The 23,153-nt window shown below is 44.0% G+C and overlaps 2 protein-coding genes across 2 annotated transcripts in view; one reads left to right on the top strand and one right to left on the bottom strand.

The window, feature by feature from the left end:
- Nucleotides 1-672: 672 nt before the first annotated feature.
- AK6 (adenylate kinase 6) lies at nucleotides 673-9,687 on the bottom strand. Its single transcript, XM_083151871.1, has 5 exons — nucleotides 9,311-9,687; nucleotides 4,907-4,999; nucleotides 4,239-4,297; nucleotides 3,100-3,245; nucleotides 673-1,034 (listed from the first exon to the last, which is right to left on the bottom strand). Exons 1-5 carry the CDS (start codon nucleotides 9,336-9,338, stop codon nucleotides 845-847), a joined length of 516 nt encoding a protein of 171 aa, XP_083007997.1. The 5' UTR covers nucleotides 9,339-9,687; the 3' UTR covers nucleotides 673-844.
- The window catches only part of RAD17 (RAD17 checkpoint clamp loader component), a 28,854-nt gene continuing 15,282 nt past the window's right edge, over nucleotides 9,582-23,153 (top strand). Inside the window, exons 1-12 of the mRNA XM_083151869.1 lie at nucleotides 9,582-9,793; nucleotides 10,131-10,224; nucleotides 13,340-13,570; nucleotides 13,681-13,755; nucleotides 14,418-14,574; nucleotides 15,604-15,740; nucleotides 18,112-18,164; nucleotides 18,587-18,712; nucleotides 19,532-19,601; nucleotides 19,787-19,898; nucleotides 21,100-21,294; nucleotides 23,040-23,128. Of these exons, the coding sequence (XP_083007995.1) occupies nucleotides 10,183-10,224; nucleotides 13,340-13,570; nucleotides 13,681-13,755; nucleotides 14,418-14,574; nucleotides 15,604-15,740; nucleotides 18,112-18,164; nucleotides 18,587-18,712; nucleotides 19,532-19,601; nucleotides 19,787-19,898; nucleotides 21,100-21,294; nucleotides 23,040-23,128 (1,287 nt within the window). The 5' untranslated portion in view covers nucleotides 9,582-9,793; nucleotides 10,131-10,182. The remainder of the gene's footprint in view (nucleotides 9,794-10,130; nucleotides 10,225-13,339; nucleotides 13,571-13,680; nucleotides 13,756-14,417; nucleotides 14,575-15,603; nucleotides 15,741-18,111; nucleotides 18,165-18,586; nucleotides 18,713-19,531; nucleotides 19,602-19,786; nucleotides 19,899-21,099; nucleotides 21,295-23,039; nucleotides 23,129-23,153) is intronic.

Below are 23,153 nucleotides of genomic sequence, written 5' to 3'. Positions count from 1 at the left end.
TATATCCAACTCCATGCCCACTTGGATAGTAGGGGTATGAAAAGGACCCATTTTTCCATAGGAATCATTTTAACATTGATTCCTATGGAAAAATCGGGTCATCGCATCGCATCGCATCTGATTGTATGCCTTAACTTAAGGCATACAATCAAAAAATCGGCAGCCCAGATACTACATAAGTACCGATATTTTCAACAAGTGTTATTATGTGGAAAATTGCTGCATAGAGGCTCATTACAGACAGCTGACTTTACAAAAGGAAAATCTGAGAAAAGACTATTGGGGGATATTCAATCCTGGGTAATGGCTGTCGGGTTGGCCTGGCAGCCGTGACCTGGTCCCGTTCTTGGCCGACTCCACAAGAAATCAGACGGGATTCAATGTCACGCCTGCCAAGCGCCGAAAAGGGGGCGGGGCCACAAGATACGGCCGTGGATTGTCGAGCTGCGGCCGGGAGCTCGACAATCCACGCCCGTTCTCAGCAGAACGGGCCCGACAGCTTCTAAAGTCGAGCCCGTTCTGCCGAGATCCCTGTTAAATGCAGTCGGGAAAAACAGCATTGAATAGGCCCCCGCCATTATTTCCCCCTTCGGGAATAGCAGCGGGAGATTGAATACCCCCTTAAATCTAAAAGAAAACCATGATGACTTTGGCGTCATCCTTTCAGCACTATTCTAAGGATCCATATTTAATCAATTTAGCAATTTACATTATGTACATTGGGTTCAACTGAATCGTTTTATACTATGACAGAAAATACTATAAACCTACTGCAACACACTTCAGCGCATGGTCCGAGTGATATCACTCATAATAAAGCAAAAAAAAAAAACAGTCTGCACTTTCAATTGTTATCCTTTATCCATTGTTCAATCCACTGAGAAACCTGCTCCAGGTTTTGCTCCAGGTCCTCTGGCGTGTTACTGGGTAGCTGGTGAACAATTTCCTGGCGATAGGACTCTACCGCCTCTTCATAAATAGTCTGGAAGATCTCACACTGGAGGTTATCCTGAAGTTTTTTCTCCTTGTATCCCCTAAATGACAAGATTTATGTCAAGTGTAATGCGCTGTCAAATATCAGACTGGTATACAGGTGTTGAGAATGAACTATCCAATACAAGACTGGGGGCATATGTAACAGCGTTCAAGATTACGGGAGGAGCGTGATGTCAGACAAACATCTTAAAGCAGCAATCATTTATAAAGCATGGTTCTGCCTCGCACCTACAGCAAACTCAGACACTATTACATATACCCCATGTAGTTTAAAGGTACTGTAATATTTCACAGGTGGGATTATTCTCCAAATCAACTCTAGCTTAATTCTTACTTATGGAAAGAAAATGTAAACATGAAGAAATATTGCACAGTGGGCACACTTAAATAGATTTTAAGGGTTATGGGTTGAACATTTTACAAGCTTAAGTATCATATTGTAAAACATGCAAACTGCAAGGAAGCAATAGAGCTCAATAGAAAAGCCTCCATAGAGCAATACTACAGAGCTAAAGACAGACAGCATTGACAAGTGCAATAACGATGTCAAGTCAGCTTTCCAATTCAGAATCTGGGGTGGCTGTGGGGACAGGAAGGGAGAAAGGAAGGAAGGATAAAGCCCCACACACTAGGTGAAATTGTGAACAATATTGTGTGGAAAGGGGCTTCTGAGCGATGTTGCGCTTCTGAGCGATGTTGCTGTATATTTAACTAGATCGTCCACTTCCCCGTTGTGTAGTGTGTATGGGGCTTAAGAGTTCAGTGGAGGAGTTTGCAATTTTAAGCATAGAGCAGAATCCTTTTGCTGTAATCACACTGAAAACTACGAGAATTCTCAAACTGTAAGAAGCAGTCATCACAGCACAGAGAACAGAGCTTCAGAAGAGAAACTCCACAGTGTAGGGAAACAGTTATTATCGTTTATTTATATGGCACCACAAGGTTCCGCAGCGCCGAACAATACATAAATGAGTAGAAAACAGATTACAGTAAAAGACAATGTAGGACAAGTACATGGTAAATAAGTACAGTTGCATCAGTGGACAGGACACTAAAGCAATTATTAGGGTGGCAGAGAAAGCACATGAGGAGAAAGGGCCCTGCTCGTGAGAGCTTACATTCTAAAGGGGAGGGTTAGACAGACAGGGGTGACACAGAAGGGGTAGAAGTGAGCATAAACAGAAGGTCAGGATAAGAGATGGTCAGGTTTTATGGAGGAGGGTGGGAAGAGGTCAGCTTAGTCTTAAATATTTTAAGTCTAAAAAAGCGCTGGGTCATCCAAGAGTGGATAGCAGAGAGACATTTGGAAAAATGAGTGAGGATAGAGGGAGAGCGATCAGTAGAGGAGAGGTAGATTTCAGAATTATCAGCATAGATGTGATATTGGAAGTCGAGTGAGCGAATGAGCTCACCCAGAGAGGACAAGTAGTGATAGAGAAGAAGAGGAATTTTGAGAGACACCTACTGACAGGGAATAGAAGTGAGAAGGGTACACGCAGCATGCTCCTGGATGTGGACGCTGAAAGATATCGTTCAGTGGGTATGCAGTAAATTCTTTTGTTCAGGGGTTCAGGCAGTTCAATGGAAAATCATTAGCGATCGGTCATTTACGATATATCTCCGATGTGATGATTCTAGCACAGTGTGGTCTGTATTTCAGTACTGATATGCAGACTAGCCATGTGCTAGAAGCACCAAAGCAGAAAGCGACACCCCAGGCAGGGATAAAGGACTGCAGGGTGCTAGAATGAACACTACATATGTACAAATATTTTGCTTATGTTTAACATGTCCAATGAGATGCAACAGCAACAGCAGCAGCATCCTCATCCTTAGCGGTGTCCTCTACTACACTTCCAGAAGCCTGCAATGGGTTGTCAACAAGTGCATGTGCACAATAGTGGCATGCACATATGCACTGTGCTTCAGGCAAGGAGGAACACACAGACAACATAAGCAGTAGTCACAAATAATGGTAAGCTAAGCTTATCGCTATTTGCTATTCGCTAGGTCATAACCCCTTTAGTAGGTGGTAAAAGAGTTATGGCTCCTAAATAGAGTATTTTGCTCTTTAGTATAATAAGTTACCAGTTATAATCTTACCTGGTCTCTAGTCTCTCATAGAGCAAGGAATTTTCTGTTCTTAGGACAAATACGATCTGGAACCATCTCTCAGGGAAAAAGTCACAACCATGATAGTCTACAATGACTCCACCTTCACTCATTATGTCCTCCAGCTCATCAATTACCTGCCGGACAAGGAAACTGCTGAAAAAGGAACATAGCATACAATACACATGACACAGCCCGCCGTACCTCCCTGCATACACTGCTGTTACATTAACGGTCATAACTTTGCTGTAACAATGCCTTATTAAGACTGAAAGAATTTCTTCTAGGTACATAGTCTAATAGAACAATAGAATAATTTATATTTTGGAACAGAGCAGCCAGTAGACACTGAGCCCCTTTACTACTGCTATATAAGAAATATCCATAGGCACAGATCTGGTTTGATAGTAAAAGTGTAAAGGCCCCATACAGTACATTAGGACAAGGTATCGCATGCAATACCTCTGCAACTCACTCGGCAGCTAGATCACATGGGATACATTGTATGTGGTCATAATGCATACGATCCCATTCACCACCCAGGGATACGTTGCATCCTTGCGGTAGCAGTGACAATCTCTGGATCCAATGCGCACGGGACCGCGCATTTGATAGGAAATATAGGAAATACAATTTGACACTTTTCACACAATTTATCAAACCGATGCATTAAAATTGTGTAGAAAAGGTACAAACTGTACTGGTGTATGGGCCCCTTAAGAAGACACACTCACAACTATAGTTTGTCTATATTGTGTGTACACGGAAATTATCTTTATCTCTCGATATATTTAAAATATATGGTCATTATTGGCGACATCGGTCATTCCTCCAATGCTTTTGTTATTGGTGTAATTCAATGCTATTCACCCTAGGAGTGTCAATTCTGTGGGTTGGGAGGAGGAGTGAATCAACGAGCCTCGCCCCCACACACAGAGTTGAAAGTAATTACCCTAATGCTGCATTATCACCTAGGTAACTGATCAGTGACAATGTGCCATGTTTCATACATACACACACACACACACACACACACACACACACACACACACGTTCAGTTTTTTTTTTTTTTTTTAACAAACAAAAGTGATAGCAGAAAAATCCCACAAAAGAAAAAAAAAAAAACTTACTCGGTCTTCATCAAGAATAGGACAACTATATACTTCATCATATCCTTCATACAAGTTACCTACAAGAGGGAAACATACAGCATGAAGTATTTTGACAAGTGAGATGAATATTATTCACCATTTATTTCAGTTATACTGCTGGCGAGCATATCAGATGTGCTGCCTTAAGGTGTGTACACACTTGTACAATTTAGACTATCTGCATACAATTTATACTATATAGAGCAGATCTGCACTATATATAGTCTATGCAGCCAAGACTTTCTGGTTGAAATACGGGAGCGCAAGGTTTAAAACCCATGCGACCTGCATACGACCTAGATGAGATTTTGACTATATAGTCAAAATCTCATGCCCATTGTACAAGTGTGTACACACGATTAGGTTGGCATACAGTGATTTGTCATTGCAAACTGTTACCAACATGCCAGTCTCATGTGTAGCCAGAGTTTACCATTCTACCTGGCACAAAATTACACTGCAAATACAAAATACATAGTGAAACTTTTATCATTTCTAACATTTTAAATTAGGCCTTCAACGTAAACAAATATTAAAAGGTAATGTAAGATAATATCAGCACAACACACTTTAAAACCTTAACTACATTTTTCTTATACTAAGATGAAATGCAGTGCTAGCACTAATACTGTGGGGGCTTACTGTACCTTCTTTTGCCAAGTCTCCAACATTAACAAATGTCAGACCACTTCTCTCTGCAAGCTCTTTGCCAAGAGTGGTCTTTCCAACGCCAGGAGTGCCTGGAAAAAATCAAACGCAATAATAGGCTGCAGTTTTACATAGAAGAGATCAATAACTAGGAAGGAGTAACCTTTCAGCAGCATGTTGGTATGTAGAGAGACCAGTGCGGGGATGGTAAATGATTGACCCGCCTAATGTCGACATGGTTGAAAGGTCAACATACAAGCATTAGGTTGACAATGGCTAGGTCAACAGTAAAATGGTTGACATGGGTTATTCACTTTTTTTTTGAGCCGGCAGGTGGTGTTTCATGCCCTACCATCCACTATGGTGAGTGCAACGAACCATGTGAGGGACATGGTACACTTATGCTGGGTACACACCAGGACGACTAGGGCCCGATTCCCTCAATCTAGATCCAATTCCGACCAATTGGATGTAGATTGTGTGGTGATTGGGCCCTTTTCTGACCTGGTGTGGACAGATACCGATCCGATGCGCGGTCCCGCGGGTCGTCGTTATTGAGATCCTACCTGCTGCAGGTAGGATCTGAATGACGACCATACTGCCGGGTGCGGGTCGCCATCGGATCGGACCCGCTCACGGTGCACATCGTGAGTGGGTCGTGCCCCCCCGCGTTACCGTGAGCGGGTCGGACGAGACACTGACGACCCGCTCACTATGTGCATCATGAGCGGGTTGTCGTGGTGTGTACCCTACATTAGACTGTGTAAATGTCGACATTTGGGGAAAAAAGTGAAAGACCCATGTTGGCATTTTGACTGTCGCTCTAATGGTTGTGTCGACCTTCCAACCATGTCGACCATAGGCTATGAGGAAAGACTAGTCAATTGGAAATGTTCACGCTAGAAAAGAGACGCCTAAGGGGTGACATGCTTAACATGTACAAATATATTAAAGGCAATTACAACAATGTGTCAGGCATCCTATTTACTTTGAAATCAGTCAATAGGACACGATGGCATGCACTTAGCCTGGAGGAGAGAAGGTTTAGAACACTTAAGGTGCGCACACACGGGGACGATTTTGTGTAATATCGCGGGCAATATGGTCGCTGAGCGACCATATTACCCGCGATGGGAGTGTGCACCGGCGATATATCGCCGGGTGCGCGCTCCCGTTTTCTTTCCCGTAGTGATCGCTGGTCGCAGGAACATGCTCCTGCGACCAGCTGATTTCCACTGCCAGGCTCCCCCGGCAGTTTCTTTTTTCATCAGCGACCATCTCTGGTCACTGATGCAAACGGGACACTGAGCAATATATCGCTCATCGCAAGCGATATATCCCTCAGCGATATATCCCCCAGTGTGTCCGGCTTTAGAAGGAAGGACTTTTGTATGGTCAGGGCAGTAAAATTCTGGGATTCTTTTCCATGTGAGGTGATGCCGACAGATACTATAACCTCATTTAAATTAAGGCTAGACAATCATTCATTAGATAAAAACATCCAGGGATATAACCGGTAATCAAAGGTTGAACTTGATGGACAGAAGTCTTTTTTCAACCTAAACTACTATGTAACTATATGACCTTAGGCATGTCAACCTATTTCAGGTGTCGACCTTCAGTGGTCGACCCAATGACCAATACCCACGGTGATACGGTATAAAGTGGTTACTCACCTATCAGCAGCATGCTACGGTGCAGATTTATTAAGCTCGGTGAAGTGATAAATGTCTGGTTTTTATCACCGGCCAATCAGCTAATAACTGTGAAGTTACAGGCTTGGTTTGAAACATGACAGGTAGAAGCTGATTGGCCGGTGATAAAAAAAAAAACAGACACTTTATCACTTCACCGAGCTTAATAAATCTACCCCTAAGTTACTAGGAAGGAGACACCTGTGATGTAGGGGCACAACTGGGGTAACAAAGGGTTATGGGCCCCATACAGCAGCAATCACAATTTATGGATTTCCAGATACAGGGATTTTTTGGCCAGATAAATGGATTTTACAATCTATCTGACTTTGCCCACACATTACAGATTTATTTCAGTGATCGGCAGATTTTTCCATCTAAAGATTGCATCTTCAAATCTGGAAATTGCCCAATCGATTGTCATTTCAGCTGTTCATAATGTAAATAGATGAAGAAGACGAATTGGGAATGCCCACACATATAAAAAAGATCCGCAGATAATACCAGATTATTAAGCATGTTTAAAAACCTGATTAAGCAATCGATTGGCGATTTTGATTGGGATTGCCAAAAGGGGGAGCCCACACATCTAAAATTAATTGTGGCAATCATCTCCATATCTGAAAATTGTCACAATTAATTGCTGATGTATGGGGCCCTTTATTTACTCACCTATAATTGGGATATATAGGAACCAAGGGAACAGTTGTTACTGACCAGTGATGTTGGTGCATTATACAGGGTTGGTTACTGCCGGGACTATGTAAAAACCGGACCCGGACTAAACTCCGGACCGCCGGACAGGACATAAAAATCTGCAGTTCGGAGCTTGTAGGGTCCGGTCCGGGGGGTGTCCTGCCTGGGGGGTGTCTTGTCCGGGGGGTCCCTGTTATAGCTATCACCAGGGACATCGTCAGGGCCGGTGCAAGGCACCGGAGCGCCCCAGGCGAGTCGGGGTGGGGGCGCCCCGGTGCCAGGGGGGGGGGGGGGGGGGGGGGTACCTGTCCTGCGGCGCTGTGTATTTAAATCTGGCGGCGGAGGCAGCGGGGGTCCCTGCAGTCCATTAGAAATCACGAGCGCTATCCGCCGGGCTATGCGGAAGCGCTTCTAGTGTGAAAACACTGGCAGCACGTGCTGCCAGAGTTCTCACACTAGAAGCGCTTCCGCATAGCCCGGCGGATAGCGCTCGTGATTTTTAATGGACTGCAGGGACCCCCGCTGCCTCCGCCGCCAGATTTAAATACACAGCGCCGTAGGACAGGTAACTGGGCGGCACAAAATGCCGCCCTCCAGTGGCCGGCGCCCTAGGCAAATGCCTAGATTTGCCTAGTGGTGGCGCCGGCCCTGGACATGGTGGAGGGGAGATTACAGCCTCCCCGTGTGGTCCGGACTGTCCGGTTTTTGCTACATGCCCGGACCATACAGGGAGGCTTTATTCTACCTCCTCCTCCTCTACTTGGTGACAGGTGTCACAGGCAGCCCCCCCCCCCCCCCCCCGACAGGACACCCCCGAACAGGACACCCCCCGGACCGGAGGCTACAAGCTCCAAAATGCAGAGTTTGATGTCTGGTCCGGCGGTCCGGGGGTTTTGTCCTGGTCCGGTTTTCACCCATACCCGTTACTGCCCTCCCAGAGGGTTACTGACCTCCGAGCAGGATGCAAGGCACTAGGGAAACTGCGGATTACTGAGCTACGAGTAGGATATTGGGGGCTTTATAGGGGGACCGGGGTAACAAAGGCTCATTGACCTGAGTAGGATATTGGAGACACTATAGGGGGTATGGGTAAAATCCGGAATCGGATAAGACACCGGAATGCCGGACTGGACATCAAACTCTGCTTTCCGGAGCTTGTAGTATCCGGTCTGGGGGTGTCCTGGGGTATGGGTAAAATCCGGAATCGGATAAGACACCGGAATGCCGGACTGGACATCAAACTCTGCATTCCGGAGCTTGTAGTATCCGGTCCGGGGGTGTCCTGTCCGGGGGTGCTCCATCTGATGAGGCTGCTCTCGCACCTGTCACCTGGGAGAGGAGAGGGGGGAGAATACAGCCTCACCGCATGGTCCGGGGGTGTAATAAAAACTGGAACGGTCCAGACCACACGGGGAGGCTGTAATCTCCCCTTCCCCATGTCCCTGGTGTGAGCAATCACAGGCATCCCCCCGGACAAGACACCCCCCGCATGGAACACTCCTCGGACCAGACACTATAAGCTCCGGAATGCAGAGTTTGATGTCTGGTCCGGCGTTCCGGTGTCTTATCCGGGTCCGGTTTTTACTTAGTCCCGGTGTCCTGTCCGGGGGTGCTCCATCTGATGAGGCTGCTCTCGCACCTGTCACCTGGGAGAGGAGAGGGGGGAGAATACAGCCTCACCGCATGGTCCGGGGGTGTAATAAAAACTGGAACGGTCCAGACCACACGGGGAGGCTGTAATCACCCCTTCCCCATGTCCCTGGTGTGAGCAATCACAGGCATCCCCCCGGACAAGACACCCCCCGCATGGGACACCCCTCGGACCAGACACTATAAGCTCCGGAATGCAGAGTTTGATGTCTGGTCCGGGTCCGGTTTTTACTTAGTCCCCACTATAGGGGGTACAGGTGTTTACTGACCTGTGAGCAGGATATTAGGGGCACCGGGGTAACAGAGGGTCACTGAACTGTGAGCAGGATATTAGGGGCACCGGGGTAACAGAAGATGACTGACCTGTGAGCAGGATATTGGGGCTCTTCATGGTCGCACCGCTGCTGTGACGAAGGGGACCTAGCTGCTACCCTGCTGCTGTGACTCGGGTCCCCGGGCACGTGTTGTCACTCTCAGGCCGGGGTGGGCGGTGTGACTGTGACGACGCACATTGGCCAATAGCATTAAGCCTTACACGTCATGAGCGCCGGGCTGTAGACACGGATGTAACTGCTCAGTACAACTGTTCCAATCTTATAGAGTAAAGTAATAATAATAACAAGACGTTTTCATCTCTGTTCAAACAGAAATTGTGTTTCCTAGTTGGCGCGCTGGCCACTGACCACTTCAAAGATGGCGGCCCGTGCCTCAGGGGACAGCCCCGACGGCAGCCGCTTTCATCCTGGTGTGCGTGCAGGTGACGCAGTTGAGGGGCGCCCGACTAAGCGGAGTCTCCGTTTGAAGTGAAGTGATAACAGTTAGGAACGAGCAGAGTGTGTTCAGACGGTGAGTTACCCAGCGTGTACCGGCCCTACGGAGTGACGAAACCCGCTACTCCGGACATGAGAGACTGTGCCAGTAGTAGTAGTACGGAGCATTAGCCCCAGTGCATGCCAGCCTGTCTGCGTCTCCCGGTGTGGCGGCACTATAAGTCCCAGCATGTCTAACCAATAAGATGTGCAGCCACAAGTGCTTATTAGACCGAAAACTCGCCAGCTGGATAGGAACTACACGGACCAGGATTTCCGGCAGCATAGCCTCCTGCTGATACATATATGTGTAGCTGCTTATTATTATGATGCTGAAGATAATGTCCTGTGACATGCTGTGTGCTTTATTCCAGGCAGCGAGTGCAGGGCGCAGTGCTGAGGGGATGGGACCCCCACAGCCTTATCATGTCAAAAGCATCCTGCAGGAGAAAAGTCACCTCTGCTAAGGTAACATTACTGTAGCTGCATGTTAAATGTGTAATAGTTACTGTATATGCAAAATATTCCTGCACATTCCTTTTTAATATTAATACTTCCAATTATGTACATGGATGTAGTTTCTATTTATTGACTATAAATAACTGCAGATACAAAATGATATATTGTAGCAATTCACATGGAGACAATAATTCTATTTTTACTATGGACCTAATTTAGCACGGATTGCTAATTGGAGCACTCGCAAATTGAATGATTATCACACGACTGCAATTGTCCAAATAGCGAAAATATCCATACACATAGATGAAGTAGTTGCAGTTTGGCAGGAAGCTGATGTTTACTTGCAGAAACATGGCGTTTTCTGTGCATGTTTATTACGCAAGTGTGCCAAGGTGTTTTTGTGTGGGTCTCTGATGTTGGCGTTGATTCTGATTCTTTAGCAGATTAGTGGAAGCCCCAGACTGGTGCAGATGAAAAAAACAGCTTGATGGTTCAGGTTTTGTTAATACATCGCTATTTGCGATGCATTCACAATTTTGCAAGGAAAGGTTTTCTATCTTCCGGTCTGGGCAGCAGCTTGCAGTCCACTGAATTCTGATTCGCTACCCATGCTGACACATTTTTTTTATTTGACAAATGTGAGCGACGCTGGCATTTTTAGCAGATATTTAGCACATCTCTCACATATGTTGGCAATTCCTTATTTAAGCATTGAATAATTGGTAACTAATGTCATTGTTTTTTCTTCCTACTGTGTGAAAATTCTTTTTATTATCAGTAGTATTTTTCTTGGTACTCTTTACCTAGAAGGGCGCCCGTCGCGGGCATCGCGGGTACATTTATGTGTGGCCGCGACGCGACCGACGCGATGCCCGCGATTTCCCATTGGAACCCATGTTAAACATGGAAATCGTGTCGGTCGCGTCGCGGCCGGCCATAAATGTACCCGCGATGCCCGCGACGCGATGCTCCCGATTTCCCATAGGAATCAATGTTAAAAGGCGTGATGGACCCGATTTTACTGTTAAATGGCTCAATCCACCCGATTTGGCCATAGGAATCAATGTTAAATGGGCCACAGAGCCCATTAACCCTTAAATGTCCCCCCAAATTTTTAACGCCACCCCACGATCCACGCCAACCCGAAGCGTGGCGAGCGGCGGCGGTACGCGTCCTCCGACCTTTTCATGCCCTACTATCCACTAGGGCGTGGTGTGAGAATATAATAGTGAAGCGTGGCGAGCGCAGCGAGGGGACGCGGATACCTTCACAGTTATGCGCGTCCCCTCGCGGGCTTCACAGGTGTCCGTGGCGAGGCGGACACCTGTGAAGCCCGCGAGGGGACGCGTCTACCTGTGAAGGTATCCGCGTCCCCTCGCGGGGCTCGCCACGCTTCGGGCTCGGTGGCTCGCTGCGCTCGCCACACTATTATATTCTCACACCACGCCCTAGTGGATAGTAGGGCATGAAAAGGTCGGAGGACGCGTACCGCCGCCCCTCGCGGGCTCGCTGCGCTCGCCACGCTTCGGGTTGGCGTGGATCGTGGGGTGGCGTTAAAAATTGGGGGGGACATTTAAGGGTTAATTGTGGTTATTTGGGCTCTGTGGCCCATTTAACATTGATTCCTAGGGCCAAATCGGGTCCATTGAGGCATTTAACATTGAAATCGCGGTCAATCAGCCTTTTTAACATTGTTCCCTATGGGAAAATCGCGGTCATCGCGGCCATCCCGATTTACCCGCGATGACCGCGATTTTTACCCACGATGACCGCGATTTCAATCGCTGGCGCCCTTCTAGGTAAAGAGTACCTTTTTCTTATATACTATTTTTTGTAAAATGACCCATTTTTATCATTTAATTTTACCTTTAAAGCCTCGCTATTTAACAAGGTTTGGTACTGTAATTACAAAAATCAGAACATTACTTTAAAGTACACAGCAAAATGTGCTATTAGATTTCATTAGGGCTTCTCCCCTCATGGGGTGTATTGCATGAGAGGCACACGCACCAACCTCTAAAGGTCCATACACACTGGGCTAGTTTGCCCTAGGGATGGCCATCTTTGCCATTGCCATCAATGGCAGTTCTAAAAACTGGCCATTGATAGTGCTAAACTATGCAATGGATGACCATAGATATTTTTACATATCGATGGTCATCCATTGTGTTTGATTGGCCTGTGGACCAATCAAAAACGGGGGTGGGGCTTTGCGGGGATCCGTGTCCCGGCACTTTGAAGAAGTAAAAAAAATAAAAAATACATCGTTTGGCTGCTCCATCGATGGAGGGAAACCATCTGGTTCTCCCCCATCGATGGCAAAACTATTCAACATCGGCAATAAACCATCAATGATTTAGAATGATCGATGGCCATCCCTAGTTCGATGATCGCTGTCATCCCTGGGAGGAAAGCTGTTCAGTGCATACACACTGAGCGACTTTCCACCTGCCCAGTGTTGTCAGTGGGGGTGGACAGCTTTGCTAGCGCAGCGCTATGCAAAGCCGTCCACAAAGCCGCTCATCTGCTGCTAATATGAGCAGCTTTCCTGGCGATGATGTGGAAGCGTGCAGCACCATTCATCGCTGAGCTGTACATACTTTGCGGCTTTGACCTGAAAGCCACTCAAAACACCAAGGCTATCAGCTCAAAATCGCCCAGTGTGTATGGGCCTTTAGATGCTAGTTTTGAAAGCTGGTATATCTGCATTAGAAGTATTTTTCTGGGCATGAGTATGCTGTAAATGTGTGTTATTCTTGGACACTACCCAACAATGGGCCCTGCATACTAGTTGTGTTCAATGCCGAGAGTCCAGTAGATGTTCATTTTAACCAGTTGCTTCAGACATAAACAATGATATAAATGTATGAATGTAAAAAATGAGTGAGGGAATCAAGAAAGATCGTACAATGTGCATAGTAAAAGTTACAGAAGAGATACAGTATAAGCCATGCATTCATTAATGTCATTGTCTTAGCAATGAATCAAATTTCTTTTGAAGTGAAAATAAGATGGGCTGTTCTAGATGGCTCAGCATTAAGCTTATTTATGGAAAATGTAACAAAATTACATTTGTATGGTTTTACAAAACGAGTACAAGGCTCATCTACTGTATTTGCAGATCACAGACTGGGTTGAGCCGTCATTTGAGAACTTGTTTGGAAACTCTCGGGCCTCCGCAGCGACTAAAAGAGTTGTACCCAAGAAAGATGAGACTTTACTAGAGAACAAAGTCCAGAGCAAAAAAAGAGCAAATCCCTTTTCCACAAATCACTCCAGTGACCTGCTTAGACCGACCTCCGGTCAGTCACAGGATGATCCATGGATTGACAAATATAGACCGGAAGCTCAGGTAACTAAAATAAAAACAACATTTTATTATATGAAACTGTTTGATGGTTGTTTATCTTGAAATTTTATTATTGCAGTTATATTTTAATGAGGGTGAACTTGTTCCTGCAGGCAGACCTTGCTGTACATAAGAAGAAAGTTGAGGAGGTTGAAGCCTGGCTAAGAGCCCATACTGGGCAAAAACAGGTTTGGTTCACACTGCCATTATTTATTTGTTTACAGATATTTATTTAGCAAACCTACACATATGTAGGCTTCATTCTAGCCCCCTCTCCTTGTAAAAATCCTTGCAGTTCCTCCTTCCTGCCTGGGGTGTCGCTCTCTGCTGTGGTGTTTTTACAACAGTCTGGTTTGTATCTCAACATTGAGATACAAACTGCACTGTTCTTGAAGTACCACAGCAGACAGCGACACCCCAGACAGGAAGGAGGAAACTACAAGGATATTACAAGGAGCAGAGTGCTAGAATGAAGACTACATCTGTCCTGGCCACAGTGAAGCTTGCAGTCTATGGGTGGTATTTAGTTACTGACAATCTGTGGTCGTGGGTTATTGGCCCCCTGCGGGCTACCCAATTAGCCCTAATAAGCTGGAGCATGCCTACCAATATGTTTATTAGAGTGTGGGAAGAAACCAGAGCAACTGGAGGGAGCCCAAGCAAACATGAATAGAACATACAAACTGCAAACAGTGAGAGCTCTGGTCAGGAATTAGACTCCATGCTGCTTAGGCGGTATAACGCTAATTTTATATAGCTTATTCTCAGGGGGGAAAAGCTCCATGTTACTGAGTGTTTTATGAAGCATTTATTCATTATTCTTTAATGATCATATACATATTCTTCACAGAACGGATCCATATTGTTAGTCACTGGTCCTCCCGGCTGTGGCAAGTCCACAACCATTCTAGTTCTTGCTAAGGAACTAGGAATCGAGTTGCAGGAATGGATCAACCCTTTGATGCAAGAGTTTAAACAGGATGAGCCAGCAGATTTTTTTAGTCGAGGTAGTATTACATTTTTTTTATATATTCTATCTTATTACAAAGTACAGCTGTTTGGTCTTATTTGTATGCCACCATTCTGGCTTTAATCAGGTATACAGATGTGTCCACATAAATCTATCCTCCTTACGCTACATTCGTGTTAGACAACGCATGAGCTTTGTGTGATTTGGTAGCACCGAGCTTCTTTTCAGGCAGTTTCTCCCATTAAAATGTGTCATTCACAAAACGGTCTGCATAAGAAAAGTAATGTCAGTGTTCTCCAGCATTTTGTATGAAGATACAGCCGCAGACATAATATAGGCTAGCCACATATCATTTTAATCAGAAGAAGCTGAGTGTGCTTGTTCACTCCATTTTGCAAATAACAGACACATTTTAATGGAACAAGTCACAAAAAAGAAGCCCGGTGCTACCAAGTCGCATCCTGGCATGGCGTGACTAGGATGACTGTTTAATGCAAAAGTGGGCTAGATGTATGTGGAGACATCTGTATGTTATTTCGCAACACCCTATGGGGCCGATTCAGACCTAATTCGGGCCCGTCCCCAATGATGAGGGACTGCACATGCGCAGTGAGCGCCTTCGGCAAATATTTTATTTGGGCGCTCGCTGCTTGATTGACAGGCAGGGGGTGTTCCGGAGTGGACAGCCAGTGTTTCATGGGTGTGCCCAAGAAACCCGGTGGGTGCACAGACACTCTGGGTGGACCCCAGGGAATGCCGGTGTTCCCCTGCCTGCTTGGGGTGGGCGGATGACATCATCGCCCGCCCCAATTCGGAGAAGACCGTGCAGCAGAAAAGTAGGTCCTGGGTTACTTTTCTACTGTAAACAGAGGAGAAGTCATCTGATGGTGAGCGACCATCAAATGACTTTTCTTAGCACCTCGCTAACAGCCTAGCGAGGTGATTTGGGCAGCGGAGCGGCTGGGGCGGCGTTACCCTATTAGCTAGGCTCCGACTATACACAGCCTAGTGAGCAGGTCTGAATCAGGCCCTTTGTGCCTTATTGTGACTTTGTGTTTTTCTTCAGATATGGGATTCCAGCCATATACCAGCCAGTCTCAGTCAGCTCTCTTTCAGGACTTTCTGCTGAGGGCAAACAAATATAACAGATTACAGATGCTGGGAGAGTCCCCATGTGCTGAAAGAAAAGTCATCATAGTTGATGTAAGTCACCTGGTGAAATGTAAAATATACTCTGCTGGATTGGGTGCGGAATCCTGACAAATGTTAGTAAGTATGCTATCCCTAACCCGCCCTACCTGCAGCCTAACCTAAGAGGCCTTCCCTGGTACACCTAGATTGTAACAGAAACATATCACAAGTTTAATCAGAGTGGTGTCATTGTTTTTAAAATGTAAAAGTGAAGTCCTGCAGTAATTCTCTGCAATGGTCATTCGGCGCATCCCCTGTTACAAGGTTATGCTAGGCTTATGTATGCCACCTACTGGTGTAAATGGTCAGCAGCAGCTTTGGTATAACCTGGTTCCACTCCAGAACCTAATTGGACAATAGAACATAAAACATTAGGAGATACCACTGAGCACTAATACAAGAATTAAGTTCTTATGATATGAATACCAAAAGAATAAAGAATCAATACAAATCTTTTATAAAAGTTCATTCCATAGATTCTTATTTACTTATGTTTTTTTTACTGACGCTTTACCTGTAACAAGTATGTTTGGGGTAATAGGCTCTAGAGACTCTTAATTCCTGTTTTGGTACCGTTCCATTTTGGAAATCCTTTATTTATTTTATTTATTTATTAACCGTTTCTAATATAGCGCACACATATTCCGCAGCGCTTTACAGAGAATATTTTGACTATTCACATCAGTCCCTGCTCCAGTGGAGCTTATAATCTATATTTCCCTACCACATGTACACACACAGACATTCTAGGGTTCATTTTTTTTTTTTTTTTTTTGGAAGCCAATTAACCTACCTGTATATTTTCGAATTGTGGGAGGAAACCGAAGTACCTGTAGTAAACCCACGCAAGCACGGGGAGAATATACAAACTCCGCACAGTTAGCGCCATGGTGGGAATCGAGCACTGTGAGGCAGTAATGCTAACCATTACACCGTCCGTGCTGCCCGATATTTTAGATTGTAAATACATTAGTAATTGTTTAACATCTTTTATAGTTATAATGCATTATGTTGTGACTATGTAATGTATAATTGATTATTAGTTGTACAGAGGACCAATATCCTACACCAGATCCTACACCTAATTCTCACCGCACACTTTAAAAGTAAGCCGATTACCAAAAAGGTAAAAATACCTTGAAGCTCTACTATAGACTACTGTTCCGTCTCCTTACCTTCTACATAAACTGTGGGGCACACAACTGTGCTACGCTGTTTTTTGGGGTTTTTTTTGCAGGTTTTCAATGTATTGTATTGTAATTAATATTATAATCCCTTCATTCTGGTGTTAGTGCCCAGAATTATTTACTAAAGTTTTATGATATAATATGTATGTCAGTTTAGCGCTTCTATATACAGTCAGTATTTACTAGAATGCACCTCATGGGCTGATGGTTGCATGTATTCATGTTTACTGAAAGGCACCAAAAATACATAAGTAATGCCCCTTTCCCACTGCAGCTAAAAAACGGTAAATTGCAGATTTTCAGCGCAATTTACCGTTTTAAGGCTGCAGTGGGAAAGTGCCAGAGTTGATATACTGTTTAAAGCTAAATGGTATTTCAACCCCTTTTTTAAAGCAGAGTCCTACACGTTAAATCAACGTTTAAGAGGCAGTGGGAATGCATGTGCATAATAAAGAGCAGCTCATTACATATGTGCATATGTAATGAGCGGTTCATTATTATGCACTTGAACTCATTACATATGCGCAAAGTGAGAACTACTAGTTCTCATCAGGCACTGGGACTGCCTGTACCCTGCATAGACCCCCGCTGCCTCCCCACTGCCCTGCATCTCCGTGCAGGTAAGTACAAGGGGAGGGGAGGTGGGGGCACAGGGCAGGTATGGGGGGTTAGGCACTCTTTACACTTGGGGGGGGAGGGGGGATTAGGCACTCTTTACACTGGGGGGGGGGTTAGGCACTCTACATTTTACACGGTTCACTGCAATGGGAATGGTACTTAAATGGTATTTAAAACGGTAATCTGCTGCAGTGGGAATGCTAATACCGTTTTAAATACCATTTATGATTACCAGTACTTTAAACTGGTCTCCAGTGGAAAAGCAGCATAAGAGATTCTTGTTTTAAAGGATTTAGTTTAAGTAGTTGTACTGTATAGAAAACCAAGTATGTGACTGAGCACATTTAAATCAACCTAGACCACTGGCATTTGAGTGCTGATGCCAGAGAGTCAAGGAGTTTGTCTCACAGGTTATGTCTAAAAATGATGGTTAAGAAACAATTTAAAGTAGTGAAGGGTAAAAGGTTTCCACAATAATTACACTGATTCTTTTATATTTTTATGTAGATGTTGTCTATGTATGAGAAAATATTGTTTTTCATGTATGGGGTGTTTTGTTTTGTTTTACTTTATCATAGGATATGCCCAACCTATTTTATAGGGATCCTGGAAGTTTGCATGACATTCTCAGGTAAGGTTATTTGTAAACCTTAAAAAATAAGCAGGGTACCCTAGTAATAGAAGAAGAGGAGAAAGCGGAATTAGTCAATTAGTTTTTTGCTTCAGTATTTACAATTCCATACCGAATTAAGAAGAGGATTCTTCACCATTAGAGCAGTAATATTCTGGAACTCATTGCCGGTGGGGGTGGTTACAGCAACTACTGTTAATGAATTTAAATCAAAACTGGATGCATTTTTGGCCACTGGGGGAATCCTATAGATATGACTTATTCAAGTCAGTAGTTACAAGTTAGATAGGTTGAACTCGATGGACTAACGTCTTTTTTTCAGCCTTAATTACTACGTTACTATATATATGTCTCTTTCTATTGTTATCAATCTATTGTTATCAGTCACTTACTGAGCCATACTTTTCTGTTATGCACTGTAGGAGATTTGTAAAAACTGGTCGCTGCCCTCTGGTGTTTATAATCTCAGACAGTTTAAGTGGTGACAGCCATCAAAGAAGACTGTTCCCGAAAGAAATTCAGGATGAATTGAGTGTCTGTAATATCAGGTAAAATATTTGTTTCCTGATCATCTCCTAGAGGCATACTGTAAATAATAACTTTGGACCCATTATTTACTAACAAATGCATTACTACGCTTTCACCTCAATCCCCCCTCCCCCATCTTTAGTACTCCTGAAAGTTTTTATGTTCCATGTTGATACTTTTCCTGTAATCTCCCTTTCAATCTTGTCACACATGCTCTGGAATCTATTCTCACAATTCTATTAACCAATACGTGTACATGTATGAAGCCGTGAGAATTGTGGAGAATATATTGGATATTGGAGGCCATGTCCCAGCATATTTTCAGCATTTTCTCTCATCACTCATTGGAGGAAATTTACAAAGATGTGTATTCTACTTCACATGTGATGTTGCTATGGGCAACCAATCAGATCCTGTCTACTATCTTCTAGAGCAGGCATGTCCAACGTTGGCCCTCCAGATGTTTTGAAACTACACATCCCAGCAAGCTTTGCAATTGTGTTAGCATTCTCTAATAGCAAAACTGTGGCAAAGCATGCTGGGATGTGTAGTTTCACAACATCTGGAGGGCCAACGTTGGACATGCCTGTTCTAGAGGGTGCTCAATAAATAAGAAGTAGATTCTGATTGGTTGCCCATAGCAACAGCACATGAAGTAGAATACACATCTTAGTAAATTTCCCCCAATGTTTTGTATTATCTGTTTTCTACACATATGACATCAAATGTGCATAACTGTATTGTATTGTTTGTTCCCATGGGTTTTGGTTTTTGCTCCGTTGCTAGATGTATATCTACATATTGTTCCCGATTGTACAATATACACATTTGTCTTCCAGCTTCAACCCTGTTGCTCCCACCAGCATGATGAAAGTGCTGACTCGAGTTGCTGCTACAGAGGCTGCTGCGGTAAGTGTCTCTGTAATCGGAGCTAATTCACCATGCAAATGTACTTATTGAGACGCTATGACCGTGTAGACTGGAACCAGGTCATCCTGCTTAGGTGTATAATTAGGCCGATTACTGTTTAATTATGGTGTAGTTAGTGTAGAAGCTAAATGCTCCACAATATGGATCTTGTCCTCTTGTTTCAGAGTGGGGGAAGATTCGTCATTCCTGACAAGAACACACTGGAGTTACTGTCCTCTGGAAGTTCAGGAGATGTTAGAAGTGCCATAAATAGTCTCCAGTTCTCAGCACTTAAAGGTATAGTTTAAACTTGATCCACTCTGCCAGTCCCTTCATTGGTAGCCTGTATTTTACCGTATTCAATATAAAACACTTCTACTCGCATATAAAGCTATTAACCATACGGCACCAGCATATATCTCCTTACTTATAACAAAATATCTCCCATCTCGACCACTCCGCTCTATGAAAGTTCTATGTTTCTCTTCTACATGAATTACCAGCTCCCATTCACTATTATAGGACTTTCATCAGGCTGCTTCCACCCTATGGAATGCCCTTCCACGCACAATAAGACTCTCCACTAGCCTCCAAACTTTCAGGCATTCCCTGAAAACTCACCTCTTCAGGCAAGCCTATCCTATTTAAGTTCTACACGCATAACCCTCTGAGGCACTTATGTATTATATAGCTTCCCTTCTGGACTTGTAACTTGGTGGGACTGCTATGCTATTACTGATGCCTGTCCTTGTGTTTCCCTCCTATATCCCTATAGATTGTAAGCTTGCAGCAGGGCCCTCCTACCCCCAAGTCTGTTTGTCGTTACCCAGTTTGTTTTATCACTGTCTACCATTGTAAAGCGCAACAGAATCTGCTGCGCTATATAAGAAACTGTAAATAAATAAACCTCAATATTCCTAATTAGTGCTACATGAGCTTAGTAAAACCAAAAATCTGGCATCCAATACCAGAACTAAGAAAATGGGGCACTGTTTGGGTAAACTTTGCGGTTGTAACACCAACTGACAGAATAAAAAAAAAACTGACCGTTTCGGGTAAAAAAAAAAAAAAATGCAGATCTATATATTGACCCCTTGCACCCGAGATTGTGCACTGTGGCATCCAGCTACCAGGGATGGATTTGATTACCTATTTTCTTAAATGTTCAATTCGTCACCTGTAACTATTTCTCCACATGAGAGAAATAGTTGTGTGACAAAATGAACACTTATGAAAATAGGTTTCCAGATCCAGAGATTCCACTCCTTCAATAGGACAGAAATGAATAGGAAACCATAGCACTGCAATAAACAGCAATATAGAAATCAAAGAAGGGTTTGTCGGAAATGTGACTTTGCCCAGCAGTGCTTTAATGATTTAGCAAATCACTTTCTGCATTTCATATATTTTTGCTGAGAGTTCAAAATGTCCAAAGGAAATTTTCTTCAACACAAAAATTGCGTTAAAATGGCGCTTCCTTTATTTCTGTTCGTTACAGATGCTGATTTACCAAATAATTTTTGGTCTAAAAAGAAAGGAAAACCAGCAAAGCTAGAAAAACTGTCATCCAAATCCAAGAGTAAAAAAAAATCAGATAAAACGGGTGAAAATTCAGATGATATCCAAGCAATCGGAGGCAAGGATGCTTCTCTCTTCTTGTTCAGAGCGCTGGGGAAGATACTTCACTGCAAAAGTAAGGCCGTTAGAAAACATTCTATTTATGACTACTGTATTTTTTCCCCTATGGATTAACTGGATAAGTGTCCTTATGTGTAATACTAATTTGCTTGCTACGGGAGCAGGAGAACTTGTTGAGACTGGGGTATAACAAAGTATTGCATTGTACAGTATCTTGTAGAGAGGATTGTAGATCACAGCTGATGCAGAAAGCATCCATGGTATTTGTAATCCCAACACTGACCCTGAATAGGTGGGGCTACTACCTGGGAGGGACAATAACGTTGTGCACTGTTATGGCTTGTCATGCACATAACTAAAGGGCCATACTTATTCCACAGCTCAGCATGTTTTTCTTCTTATTAGCCATTTTGAGGTTTATGACTATTAAGTCGGTTATGGATCATTTGGTCTACAGCAAGTAGGTCGATATGGGTCTAAATCGACACAAGCATTAGGTTGACATGGGCAATGGTTTTTTTTTTTTTTCACTGTTTTTTTTTCACTGGTTTTTGACCCAAATGTCGACATGGACACAGGTTGAAGGAACCCACAGCTAATGAAGAACACATGACTTAGGCGACCGTTGATAGGTTAATCAAGACTATCCGGCTCACTTTAAAAATAAAGGAGCCAGACTCTCAACCGCATTCTGAGGCCCCAGTCTTTAAGCGTAAAAAAAAGAAGGATCCCACTGTATTCCCTCATCCCAGCTTGAGAGTCTATTTCAGGAAGCATGGAAACACCCGAGTAAAATCCTGCGCATTCCCACTTTTTACCCTCTTTTAGAGGATCATAAAAAATGGGAAGATCCTCCTTCGGTGGATGTCCATCTGACCAGACTAGTCAAGGCAACCGCCCTACCGATACAGGACGTTGCGTCGCTTAAAGACCCAGTGGATAAATATTTAGATCAATTTCTAAAATCCATTTACACTAATGCAGGAACTGCCATTCGCCCAGCTTATGCAGCAGCCTGGACCACTATGGCAATCGGTGACTGGGCTGATGCTTTATCAGAGGGTCTACAGTCAAGCACATGTAGAGCAGACTTCTTGTCCCTAGTGCACAAAATTAAGGAGGCAGATACTTACCTCACTGAGGGAGTCCTAGATGCACTATATTAATATTTGTTGGTACACCCAATAAAATAGTGTTTTTTTTTAACCATAGCACAGTCCATGTGGAGGTTATATGTTCCCTGTCAACTTTCTGTGTTTCCCTGTGTTACTTTCAACTGTCCAAAAAAATACTGAAAGGTTAATGTTCGTGTTCAGCTGTGAGTTACTCATGGTCCAGGAAATTATTAAACTTTTTCTGTAAAGTGCTTTTTAATATATCGTCGTGGGATCCTGGGATTTGACCCTAAAATTGCATGCGCAGTCTGAGCACCTTCTCAGACGTTGCCCGGCTGTTCCCGACCCTGGGCATATGGCTCGGTGGTGGGACGTGGTCAGCGCTAAGTAAATGTGTGGGAGGGCGGGGATGTTTTTTTTTTTTTTTTTTATTAGTGATGGGAATCCCGGGATTGAGCATATTCCCTACCACATACACATGCACACAGACATTCTATGGTTAATTTTTTTTTTGGGAGCCAATTAACCTACCAGTATATTTTTCGTTTGTGGTAGGTACCCGGAGGAAACCCACGCAAGTACAGGGAGAATATGCAAACTCCGCACAGTTAGGGGCATGGTGGGAACAATGGTTTATTAATAATTATAAATGCTAATTTATCTCTCTTTATATTTTGTTTTTAAGGAGAGACTCCAGACATGGACTCAGACTATCCTAAATTGCCCGCACATTTGTCGCAGCATAACAGAGATCTACTTCTTGTTCTTCCAGAGGTGAGAAAGATCCAAGAGTAACAAG

This window comes from Crinia signifera, chromosome 1 (genome assembly GCF_055691185.1).
Source record: "Crinia signifera chromosome 1, ASM5569118v1, whole genome shotgun sequence".
NCBI lineage: Eukaryota > Metazoa > Chordata > Amphibia > Anura > Myobatrachidae > Crinia > Crinia signifera.
The sequence above is the reverse complement of the archived record's forward strand: the minus strand, read 5'-3'. Positions and strand labels throughout refer to the sequence as shown.